Raw genomic sequence first — 13,494 nt, forward strand, 5'->3', positions numbered from 1 at the left:
CCTTGTCCTCTGCTTCTCCATCTGCAGCTCAATTACCTGGTACCTGCAACGTGTTGTATCATCATTCTCTTTGTGTTTGATCTGCCAGCCTACACATCGCCCACCAACTTCCCAGCAGTCCTCTCACTCTTCTTATTGTATGGGTAAGTCAACTGCTCCAGGTGTGCACCTAGAAACTAAATGGGCAGTAAGGAAGTGATGGAGGTTTGTACAATTACAACGTTTTAAGAGGCATTTGGATGCGTATATGAATAGGAAGGGTTTGGAGGGATATGGTCCAGGTGCTGGCAGGTGGGACTATATTGGGTTGGGATATCTGGTCGGCATGGACGGTTTGGACCAAAGGGTCTGTATCCATGCTGTACATCTCTATGACTCTATATGACAAATTCTGATGCTTTTTTGTTTTATTTTGTTACCAAATTTATACCAGTCCCAATTTCTCAGCCAACAATCCTGTCAGAACATAAGAAATTAGAGGAGTGGAATATTCATTCCCTCATGTCTGATCTGCATCAGGCCTCAACTCCACATTCACGCCAGCTCCTCCAGGGCCTCCACTACTCTGTTTCAAAAATCTACCTGCCTCATCTTTGCTTATTTTCAGTGATCAAGTATCCACAGTTGTCTTGGGTACAGATTTCCAAACATTCACTGCTCTCTTGAGGACGATCTCCATTTTAAATTAGTGTCCCCTTAGTCTGTATCCGTGCCCCATAGATTGAGATTCCCCCACTAGTGGAAACAGCTGATTAGCATCTACCCTGTCAAGCCTCCTCAAAACCTTGTTTCAATAAAATCATTCCTCGTTCTTCTGAACTTTAATGAATAAAGCCTTTACCTGTTCAGCTGCTTTTGATAGGTTCACCTCATCCCAAAAATCAGCCTTGTGCATTTCCTTTGAGCTCGCTCCAGTATACATGCATCCTTTCTTAAATACTGGGACAAAAACCGAATGGGTCACTCCAGAAGCAGCGACACCTACACCCCTGTGTAGATTTTAACAAGACTTCCCTACTATTAAGCTCCAAACCCCTAGCAAAAAAGGCCACAAGTATCATGTCTTGGATTGTGAATGGTCATCTTTTATTTCAATCTGAACAGGACAGGAGGAGCATGCAAGCTACCCATTCTGTTCTCGCCAGGCTAACTTGAGATATGCCCCAGAGAGTCAGTGTTCCTATTTCTGTTCACTGCAGCATGTCCTCTGTGTGATTGTGTAAATGCTGGGTAAGACATACCCTTCCGCCTTGAAGTAGCTCATTGGGACTTGCAGTTAAAGGTCAAATTTAGATCAGGTGTTCATTGGTTGCTGCGGTCACATGTGGGGAAACAAGATTCAGGAGAGATAGAACCTAAAAATCAAAAAGACTCAACCAAATCACTTTGAATAAATCTTCAGCCTGTGATAGTCACATAGTCCACTAGTCAAGTGACAATTTAATGTAAAAAATGCCGTTTAACTTTGTCTCTTAGTCAGAGAAACAGTAATTTCTGATTAGTCAAGAAAAATCCTTCTGGTCTTTAAAGTAAAATACTTGTGTCTGTATAGTTAATGTTTTCGATTCACTTACGAGAAGGTAGTTTTTATTTCTGCATTAAATTTAATTACTTGACTTTATATTTGACTCTTTTCTGTGGATGCTGTGCCTTTTTTTAATCTACCAGAGCCCCAGTCACCTAAGAAATCTGTGTCAAACTACCACACCCAGCTCGAGTGGAACATATAAGTAAGGCAGTTTTGCTATAGTTGTACAGGGCGCTGGTAGGACCACATCTGGGATACTGTGTACAGTTTTGGTGTCTTTATTACGAAAGGATATAATGGTTGCAGTTGTTGTGGGTATGTTCGCCAAGCTGGCAAATTGGTTTGCAGATGCTTTGTCTCCTGTTGTGGAGCCTCCTGTGAAGTGCTGCTTTACTGTGTCCATTGGGATTTATTTGGTTTTGGTCCTGTTGCTTCCGATTGCCAGTTCTGGTTGTTCGTTGCAGTGATCGGTAAATTGGGTCTAGGTCAATATGTTTATTGATGCTACTGGAAATTCTCTGGTTGTGCTCTGTTGGGTTTGTCCTATTATTGTTGTGTTGTCCCAAGGGAATGTACTACAAAAAGTGGACAGAAAAGGCGCACACACACACAGACCAGATCCTGAACTACAACAGCAACCACCCAAACACACACAACAGAAGCTGCACTAGGACCCTGTTCAAAAAGGCTACAACACACTCCCAATCTGCGAAGCAAAGAATGGGAGCACCTCTGCAAGGTCTTTGCCAAGAACGGATATCCCTGCAGCTTCATCCGCAGATGCCTGTCAGACGGACTACACGACGTGGACACATCATGACCCAACACACTACCCATTAAAACAAATTTCGGAACTAACAGCCAGCTTCTTTGACCATTTGGGTTCATGACAGCCCATAAACAGACAGCTACACTCAGACAACATTTCACCAGGACAAAAGACCCCATACCCATCATGTGCAAGACAAACCATAATTTATAAGATTCTATGTAGGGGCTGCATTGAAACACTATATAGGACAAGCAAACATACAACTAGTGATCAGCATTCATCAAGTAACCATGACCAGCTATCCCTAGTAGCTATACACACACAGACAACAGGGACCGCCAATTCAACTGGGACAGCACAACAATAATAGGACAAGCCAAACAGAGGACAGCCAGAGAATTTCTAGAAGCTTGGCACTCAGCCATGGATGCCATAAATAAACACACTGACTTTGACCCAATATACCAATCATGCAGTCAGTACCAGATTCAAGGTTTTCCCCATAGGAAAATATCAGAGAAAGGAAACTTTAATAAATGTATGGACTCCTTGGATATCAAGTTAAGATGGTTCTAGTGACACTCATCACTGTTGGCAGACAAAATTCTTGCAAGTTTATGAAGAAATTGTTATCTTCCAATAATAGCCTTGAAAGTTCTTTTCAGTTTTATTTTGATTCAGTGGTTAATGCCAAAGGTAACTACAGTTTAAGCCACTTCAATTTCAGAAATAGAGCAGGTAGTCAGAGTTCAGGTATGATCTGGGTGTGGTAAACTGTCTCTAAAAGAAACAAAAGCAAACTCTTTCAAGGGGAAGAGAGATCTGGTTTTAATGGGAAAAAAGTGTTGTCCAAAACAAGAGGTGCGTCATTGCTTTCCCATCTAGAATTATTGAATGCCAGGCATAATAACCTGGCGAGAACGTGCTCAGAGTTCAGTAAAAACAGTGTGTTCGCCCTCACTGTCGACTGTGAAGTGTCAAACTGAGAGGGTTGACTGTGGAGCACAAACCTTTAGATTATTATTACCGCTGTATTCTAAAGGGAATATTTGGAACCATTGTTAGTTCCATCCTTTGTTTTAAGTTGGATAATGAACAACTGACAGTCCAGACCTAAATTGGCACAGTCAGATTCATACAAATGTTAATGTATTTTATGTAGTTTGCTTCATGCCAACAGCGCATCTGCTGATGATCAAATTCCATCATAATTTGTATTATTAGCAAAGGCACAGTTACCATGCCGAGTTCCTTTCACTGTGACCATTCTTCAAGAACTGAAGTCAAAGTTTTAACTGAACATAACTCTCTCTAATGCTGGATTTAAGTGATTAAACAGTGATTTCAATGGTTCAATTTAGGTGCAGGAGGGAATGCATCAGAAGCATACCTGAAAATGAAGTGCCAATCTGTTGAAACCATAACACCAGACTACTTCTGTACCAAAAGAATCATGAAATAGACAGGGCAAGTGACCCTATAATCAACAGACCAGATCTAAGCTCTGTAGTCCTGCTACATCAAATCTTGACTGGACAATGAAAGAACCGTTCAATTTTTTAAGGCTCCATAAACATTCCCATTCTCGGTGATGTAGGAGTCCAGCAAGCCAAAGCAAAAAAAAAGTTTGAGTTTACGTATCCATGTTCAGCTAATCGTGCCAAGTGGATGATCCTCCAGCTGAGGCCACCAGCATTACAAGTGTCAGTCTTCATCCAATTCGATTCACTCCATATAAAATCAAGAAATGGCTGAAGACATTAGACATTGTAAAGGCTTCAGGCATTGGCAAAGTTCTGGCAATAGTACTGAAGATGTATTATTCTAGCCGCACCCTGAATCCTCCACTATCAACATCCTGGAGGTTATTGTTGACAGAAACTGTACTGAAATTGCCATGTAAATACTGTCAAGATTAGAGCAGTGCTGGAAAAGCACAGCAGGTTAGGCAGCATCCGAGGAGCAGTAATTTCGACGTTTCAGGCAAAAGCCCTTCATCAGGAATCAGACTGGAAGCCTCGGGAGGGGAGAGATAAATGGGAGGGAGGTAGGCCAGGGAGAAGGTAGCTGAGATTGCAACAGGTGGATGGAGGTGGGATAAAGGTGATAGGTCAGAGAGGAGGGTGGAGCAGACAGGTGGGAAGGAAGATTGACAGATGGGACAGGTCATGAAGACGGTGCTGAGCTGAAAGGTTGGAACTGGGATAAGATGGGGAAGGGGAAATGCGGAAACTGGTGAAATCCACATTGATGCCCTGGGGTTGAAGTGTCTCAAGGCAGAAGATTAGGTGTTCTTCCTCCAGGCATCGGGTGGTGAGGGAGCGGTGATGGATGAGACCCAGGGCCTGCGTGTCCTCGGCAGAATGGGAGGGGGAGTTGAAATGTGGTCTCCTCCACATTCGAGAGACTGGACGCCTACTTGCAGAGCTCTTCAAAGAACATCTGCGGGACACCCGTACCAACCAACCCCACTGCCCCGTGGCCAAACATTTCAACTCCCCCTCCCACTCTGCCAAGATCCTGGGCCTCCTCTATCGCCACTCCCTTACCACCTGAAGCCTGGAGGAAGAACGCCTCACCTTCTAGCTCAGGACCTTTCAACCCCAGGTCATCAATGTGGATTTCACCAGTTTCCTCATTTCCCTTCCCCCACTTTACCCCAGTTCCAACCTTCCAGCTCAACACCATCCTCATGACCTGTTCCTCCTGTCAATCTCCCTTCCCACCTACCCGTTCCACCCTCCCCTCCAACCTATCACCTTTAGCCCCACCTTCATCCACCTATTGCACTCTCAGCTACCTTGCCCCCAACCCCACGCCCCTCCCCTTTATCTCTCCAATCCTGAGGCTCCCAGCCTTATTCCTGATGAAGGGCCTTTGCCTGAAACGTCGATTTTCCTGCTCCTTTGATGCTGCCTAACCTGCTGTGTTTTTCCAGCACTGCTGTAATCTTGACTCTAAACTCCAGCATCTGCAGTACCCACTTTTGCCATGTAAATACTGTGGCTCCAAGAGCAGACCAGAGATCCTGCAACAAGTAACTCCCCTCCTGATTGCTCAAAGCATTTTGACTGTCGATAAGGCACATGTATACTCCCCATTTCTAAAAGCTCTGTATCATCAAGGATGGCGCAAATTGACGCCCCATCTACCACCTTCAACATCCCTTCCTATAAAACTGCACTGGCTCCTTCAACAGCACCTTCCAAGCTCATGACCTCAATCACGTAGAAGGTCAACAGCAACAGATGCATACAAACAGCAACCATGCAGGTTCCTTTTCAATTCGTACACCATCCTGATTGAAACTATGTCACTGTTCCTTCAATGTAATTGGGTCAAAACCTTGGAATACCCTTTCTAACAGCATTGATGGTATCCCTGCACCCCAGAGAGTAACAGTGGTTAAAGAAGGCAGCTCATCACCACCTTCTCCAGTGCAATTAGGAATGGACAATAAATGTTGGCTCAGTCAATGATGGACCCCATGTGGGTCTGGTTTCATGCTATATGACTCCCTGAAAGGATTTTAAGAAAAAAAACCCACAATTTTTATTTAAACCATAATTTCTAATGTTTGCAGTTTTTCTATTAATCTATTTAAAATTGCATGTTATAAATAAGAATTTTCCAAAGCAATAATTCGCCAAATGTCGCAGTTGTTCTGAAAGCATCCCTTTGTAAAGTGTTGTACTGCCACTTTTGATGCTGATCTTCCTACATAATGATCTGCCTGTGAATGGCCGGCAGCATCACATTTAGTTTCATACTTCAAAACCTCGTACACAAAATTCATCAGAATAAGAAACATCAGGAGAAGAACTGGTGCCTTAAAGAGAACACAGATTGGTGGGTAGCATCAAGTTAATTAACATACAAATGTTGTGTGGAGAATGACTGCTTCAGCGATGCCAATCATTTGAGTTGAAAATACAGACAATGGAAAGGCAGATTTTAAAAATTTGGTATCGGGCTTATTTCCTGTTGCATGAATTAGTCCTTTTGCAGTGTGTTTGCCTTCTGGCAGGTTATTCATTGTTTTGGGTTAGTTACTTAGCAACGTGACCACAGTCAATTGCCAGGATAATAGTGTGGTGCTACACTGTCATCCACAGTCTTTAGGTTGAATCACAGTTGTTCTGATAAGCATGTGTACTTAATCGAAGGGCCCAAATCTGTCCTGTGATCCGCAATTCATTTAGTGACAGTGCACGGACTGGAGAGACCTTAGTTTAACTCTGTCTTGACTCTGTAAGGAAATCAAAGTTGCCAAGTGGTTTTGTCCACATATTAACCAGCATTGTCTCCAGTGTAGCCTATTATATTTTATCAAGGCTTCGATCACTTTCTAAAGCCAACATAATTAATATCTTTGAAACATCTCATCCTTTGAACTTTCTCTCAAATCTAGGTGGTACCTAGCACGGGTCTGGCACTATATTGTACCACAGGATGGTAAACAGTAAGGTTGCAACATTATTCCATCCAATGAACACTCAGTACCGTCTTACCTATTGGGACAGGGTGGGAGCAAGAAGCTTCTATTTAAGAAAAGAGGGAAAGTCAGCTATTGGTCTCCTTTTAATTGCAGAGTGTCTTCAGTCGCACTGGACACCTCTCCGGACCCTTGTAGTGGGGAATGTTATGTGAACCATTGAACCATAGAAATGATACAGCAAAGAAGGGGGGAAGTGGGACAATCTTGTCCATGATGTCATTGAAAAGAGGGAGGAACATAAACTTGGAAAGTAAGGGCATGATCACTGACCTTTACTGTTGCTGCTTGCTCTACAGTTGGTCAATCACACCAATTATGTATCCTGCCTCCTTCTGGTTTGAGGTTCCCAGTACAGCCTATGTCTTCCTGATTGTCATCAACCTCTTCATTGGTATCACGGCAACGGTTGCTACCTTCTTGCTTCAACTTTTTGAACATGACAAGGTGGGTATTTGAATGGTGTAAAATTCTATCTTCTCCTGCAGTTTCACTTCCCTTTCTGACATACTTCCCACGATGAGTAAGTTGGAGAGCAAAGGTCAAGTGGTGGGCAATTAGCCTGCTTCTTGGATTATTGCCTGCTTTTACTCAGCTGTGATGTTGATTATGTTATTTCTGGTGCTGATGTTGTTACATTTGATCGTGTATCCTACCATTAGTCTTGGATACAAAGCATGTACACTACTGTATGAATCAACATGTACTCATATGCATGAGTCAATCTTTTGTAAAGATCAATTCCATCATTTTTTGGATTATTTGACACGTACGTCATGTAAAAGTGAACCTTTGTATTTCAGGAATCAAGGTCCAAAAATTCAGAACCAGAGTACAATCCTGGAGATGTTAGCAATTTATTTAATTTTAAATGTATTAAGCCTAATGAAAATGCATACCAGTAAGTCAGATCTTAAAACATTGCTGCATTTGAGTTTTGTTTTCGTTTATTCAGTTTATGGGAAGTGATTACGTTGTGAATGATAATTCATAAACTTCTTTTACTTTTTGTTTTGAAACTTTATTCCATTGTGATGATCCTTTTTGGCTTCAACTTGGCCTCAAATCAAGCATGCAAATCACCACCCGAAAACTTTACCCATAGAAGAGTTTACCCCATGGCTTTTGGCTTAGAATGTTGCCCTCAAAAATTCAGTTTTTAAGTGAGCATATATAGTGTGAAGAATTATTGGTTTTGTTTCTGTTTAAGGACTGTCATTGTTGAATTTCTACATGTGTTCTGAGGCCTGTGTCCATTACTGACAAGGCTACATGTTATTGACTTGCTGAAGAAGATCGCTGTACCCAAAATGTTAACTCTGCTTTCTGTCCACAGATACTGCCAGACCTGCTGAGTTTTTCCATCAATTTCTCTTTTGGTTTCTGATTCCAAGCATCTGCAGTGTTTTTTTTTAATATATACTATCAACCTTACCTTGGTGACTTAAGCAGGCGTTCATGGTGGTGGGATTTCTCCAGAAACAGTCATAATTGTTAGACTGATGGGACTGTTGGGAGACAGTGAGGACTGCAGATGCTGGAGATCAGAATCGAGTGTGTGGTGCTGGAAAAGCACAGCAGGTCAGACAGCATCCGAGGAGCAGGAGGATCGTTGTTTCAAGCATAAGCCCTTCATCAGGAATTGGTGGGACTGTTCTGAAATGGACAGATGTACTGACCCAATCCTGCAAATGTGGACAAAATGCAAATTTGAAACCGTGAACCCCGAAGTGTTCTTGGCCACCAGTGCCTCTTGCCCTATTAAGTGCACTGTCACAATCCGGCATGCCTTCACATATAGGCAGCATACATTGAATGGTAATATAAAAGCAGGAATTGTGTTGCTGGAAATTTGAATCCAAAATAGAAATTTCTGGCGAAACTCAGCAGGTCTGGCAACATCTGTGGAGAAAAAGCAGTCAACATTTCTGGTCCAATGACTGTACTTCAGAACTGAGATTGGCTTGGATATGGTGATGTAATATGTTGATGGAAGGGGTTGGGGGGAGAAAGGAATAAGCTGATTGGTGGAGATGGAGCCCAGAGGGAGAGAACGACAGCTAGACAGACCAAGAATGGATGATGATCTGCCAGGGAGAAAGAGAAGCTGATGATGGGGACCATGAGTAGGTGAGAATGGGTTGGCTGTGCTGAAAGCAGCCAATGTCATGACAGGACCTAGGGGTGTGCAGGTGGGTAAAGGACATGGATGAAGGTGTTCGGATTCTAAAATTATTGAACTCCATACTCAGTCTAGAAGGCTGCCAGGCCCCCAAATGAGAAATGAGATATTGTTCAGCTTGCTCTGAGTTTCACTAGAGCATTACAGCAAGTCTGAGACCGAGATCTCGCTCAGTGAACAGACTGGTGTGTTAACGTGACAGGCAACCAGAAGCTTGGGGTAATTTTTGCTGATGGAATGCAGGTGTTCTGCAAACCAGTCACTCAGTGTGTGTGTCATCTCCCTCATGTGGAGGAGACCACATTGTGAGCAGTGAATACTGTAGACCAGATTGTGTGAAGTGCAGGTAAGGAGCTGCACCACCTGGAAGGTATGTCTGGAGCCTTGGATACTGAGGAGGGAGGAGGTAAATGGTGGGTGTTGCATATTCTGTGGTTTGATCATTTGTTTTTTATTAAACAATGATATCCAAAAGAGCAAGGGCACCACCCAAATGAAGGATACCAAGGTGGTGCTATAATGGTAATGTCATTGGGCTCCTGACTAATGTTCTGTGTTCATATCCCACTGTGGCAGATAGTGAATTCAGTAAGAATTTTTAAAAATGCTAACCAAATGGCATTCATGGACCCACTGCCAATTTTCGCAAACACCCGTCAAGTTCACTGATGTCCTTTAAGGGATGGAACTAGGATTAGATAACAAATGAAAACTGTGGTTGGCTAGACCACTACATTCCTTGCTGACAATCAGTCTCTCTGGTAAACTGTGAAGAATGGTCACTTTTAGAATACTGCATTGAATTCTGGTCTCCCTGCTGTAGGAAAGATGTTACTAAACTTGAAAGGGTGCAGAAAAGATTTTCAAGGATGTTTCCAGGGTTGAAGGGTTTGAGCTATAGGGAGAAGTTGGATAAGCTGAGGCTATTTTCTCTGGAGGCTATGGGGTGACTGTATAGACATTATAAAATCATGAGGGGCGTGGATAGGGTGAGTAGCCAAGGTTTTTTTTTCCCCTAGGGTAGGAGAGTCCTAGGGGGCCTAGTTTTGAGGTGAGAGGAGAAAGACTTTAAAGGGACTTACCCCGCAACTTTCTCAGGTAGAGGGTGGTGTGTGAATGAAATGAGTTGCCACAGAAAGTTGTGGATGCTGGTATGATTACAACATTTAAAAGGCATCTGGATGGGTACATGAACAGGAAGGGTTTGGAGGGATATGGGCTGAATGGTGGCAAATGGGACAAGATTAATTTTGGATATCTGATCAGCATGGATGGGTTGGACTGAATGGTCTGTTTTGATGTTGTACAACTCTCTAACTCTATGGGAGGGTTATCAAAAGCTTCAAGCAATAAAATGGAAAAACGTAGATTTTCTTGTCTCCATGTCTTGATGGAGATAGAGGGATCCTTGGTGACATTGCAATAAAAGTGGTTTTATTTCCAGTCCATTGTGGGTATGCACAATGTAATATTATTCCTGACCTCTGATGTCACATCGCTGAGCACCTGCGTTTGCCAGTTGTATGTTTAGTTTATGATAGGTGTAGGAAGGCGCTCACGATAGCCCTTGTCTTAAAATTAACAGCGATGAAAATAGCGGGAGGAGGATAATCACGCGATGGTAGGTCTTCATTAAGATATGACATTGAACATTATTGAGTGCAGTCTTCAACATCTACGTTGAGAGACCTTTTGTCTGTTTTTGGACAGTAATGGTTTTACGATTATCCTTGTACTTGTTGCCATTTATTAGAGTTGGGTATGTTTCCAATGTCCTATACCTTCTTGGCCATGTCTTTGCAGGACCTGAAAGCTGTCAACAGCTACCTGAAATCCTGTTTCCTCATCTTCCCAAATTATAACCTAGGCCATGGACTGATGGAAATGGCTTACAATGAGTACATCAATGAATACTACGCAAAAATAGGTAAATATGAAACTGTTACTCAAGACTTTAATGTTGACCATTAAAAAGGAAGATGACTGCAGAAGGAAGGTTTCAAACATTGTCTGCATCATTACCCAATAATGCCATTTACATATCTCCTTCGGCAGAGACATCTGCTTTTGTGAATATATTCTGGGATTGAGATGGTGCCACAGTGCAAACAAGTGTTCATCCCCGATGTTACTCGTGTCAATGAGAATCATTGGCTTACACATCTTTCTTTTTGGCTTCCAGTATGTCCTTGCTTTACAGAAAGGGGCAGTTGTAATATAAAAGGTAGAAACAAACTCTTGAGATGAGAGTGGCATACCATTAGAATAACCACCCTTGTAGCAGTAGTTACAGCAGCAAGCTCCTATGTGACATTAAATCAGAGCTTGTCCTTATAAAACTTGTTATACAACAGGAATGTCAGAATGTGTAATGAAAGAGAGAGAACGATTATATATTGATCAGAAGAGAAGGAAATTTGGGGCTACGATGTGGATGAGAGTGCAGAGAGAATTGGGAGCAAATTAGTTGTGTTACCATTCTAACCAATATAGCAAACTTCTACATTATTTAAATATATTAATCTCAATGTGTGGTGTGAACACTTTTTACATTATACTCAGTGTAGTAAGCTGTTAACAAGGTCATGTTGCTATTTTATAGTAAAACCCTGAGCAGAGAAGCCTTTTTGTATTCTGTACTTAAAGATCAATCACATATATTGAGCAATCGTTACTGTTTATTGGTAACCAGCCAAAGTATAAACCTTGTCTATATAGCAGTGAATCTCAACCATGAAAAAATAAAGATTGGTCAACTAGTCATTAAAAGTGGAAAATGCGCTATTTGTTGAAGGTTTGCTCGTATAAACTTTGCATTTCACCACATCTAGCTCACATTCTTCCTTGGCCATCTGGATTAAGTCGAGAGTGTGGTGCTGGAAAAGCACAGCAGGTCAGGCAGCATCTGAGGAGCAGGAGAGTTGACATTTCAGGCAAAAGCCCTTCATCAGGAAAATTTCTTGATGAAGGGGTTTTGCCTGAAACGTCGACTTTCCTGCTCCTTGGAATCTGCCTGACCTGCCGTGCTTTTCCAGCACCACACTCCTGACTCTAATCTGCAGTCCTCACTTTCGCTATCTGGATTAAGTGTCCAGGGAATGAATGAGGGCTTGCAGCAAATCAAATAAGGAAGACCTCACAAACTCTTGTATTGTTTCACTCCAGGAGGCACTGACTGGCAACATTTCAAATGCATTTTCTAATACCATAACTACGTTTGTGCGAGACAGATCTATCCATGTTCCTAATCATGTCCTGAACATGGCTGAGACAGTTCAGGATATGTAAATGCTAGCATGTACAATTCTCCATTCCCAGCAAATCAACTTCAGGGTGTAAATGCAGTGGATCTGACAGCAAAAGAATTGGTTAATGTAACATAACCTCCCACTGTCAGCTCCTTATGATGTTCAGGATACATGAGGCCTCTCCCAGTGCCTAATATGTCGCTAACAGATTGGAAAGCAAGGTGTATAGTCAGGTATGTTCACCTGGTTAAGCTATTGCAATATCTCTCTGCACATTTAGCCCTTTAGCCAAACTGCAACTTAATTTTGTACTGTGGGGTGTGTCCCTACAGAGAGCACGAATGCGTTCCATTATCAAACTCCACTTATTTGTTTAATTCAGAGGCTTATGGACGGTATTAGGTTTCTGTATGAGACAAGTAACTGACCAAAAAAAATAGACCAATGAGCATTAGAATACATGATTCCAGCAACCAACCTGGTTGGTCAATTTTCTTTTGACCAATCAAGGTGGCAATCAATGATTAATCAGTTGGAAAGTTCACAAGGTCAGTAAGTGTAAGTTGTTGTATCTGCTCTTGTCCATCTACCAAGGCCGGTTGGCTGGACAGCTGGTGAGTGATGCCAACAGCACATTTTCAATTCCCTGAGGTACCCACTGAGGTTACCATGAAGGACTCTCCTCTCCTGAGGTGTGGTGACCCTCAGGTTAAACCGCCATCAGTCCTCTTTCTCTATTGAGAGAGAAGCCCATAATCCACTGGGACTTTTACCTTCTATCCACCAACAAATCAACAAAGTAGTCTGCACAGCCATTTCCAGGAATTAAGGGAGTGATCAAATTCATTTGTGTATAAAACTCCCCCCTTTGCCCTGCCACAGCTGAGATCTGCTTTGACATGACCTCACCTATGTGATTGTTCTTCACCTCATGGACATATGGGGTGCAGTGGCAGTGTCGGTAGCGGACATCACAGTTTCAGGCAGGGGTGAATTTGGTGTTTTTATTTCAATGTGACCTGTTGCCATTGAAAAGTGACCAGAGTGAAGCCTGTGAATAATTTCTCCCGGCAGGCCAGTTTGGCAAGATGAAATCGCCTTTTGAATGGGACATCGTGACACGAGGCCTTGTTGCCATGACGATAGAGGGGTTTGTGGGCTTTTTCATCACCATTATGTGCCAGTACAACTTCTTCAGAAAGCCACAGTAAGTTCATTAAGTGATGAAGCGAATACATACTATCTGTAAGCTCGTGTGCCGTCTAGAAT

General features: G+C 42.5%; 1 protein-coding gene across 2 annotated transcripts in view; it reads left to right on the forward strand.

The window, feature by feature from the left end:
* abca2 (ATP-binding cassette, sub-family A (ABC1), member 2) overlaps positions 1–13,494 on the forward strand; it is a 541,802-nt gene that overhangs the window by 465,907 nt on the left and 62,401 nt on the right. For both annotated transcript variants that reach the window (XM_060841298.1, XM_060841299.1), the window contains exons 36-39: positions 28–143; positions 7,095–7,242; positions 10,781–10,904; positions 13,300–13,432. In XM_060841298.1, the coding sequence (XP_060697281.1) occupies positions 28–143; positions 7,095–7,242; positions 10,781–10,904; positions 13,300–13,432 (521 nt within the window). The remainder of the gene's footprint in view (positions 1–27; positions 144–7,094; positions 7,243–10,780; positions 10,905–13,299; positions 13,433–13,494) is intronic.

The sequence above is a fragment of the Hemiscyllium ocellatum genome, chromosome 21 (assembly GCF_020745735.1).
Source record: "Hemiscyllium ocellatum isolate sHemOce1 chromosome 21, sHemOce1.pat.X.cur, whole genome shotgun sequence".
NCBI lineage: Eukaryota > Metazoa > Chordata > Chondrichthyes > Orectolobiformes > Hemiscylliidae > Hemiscyllium > Hemiscyllium ocellatum.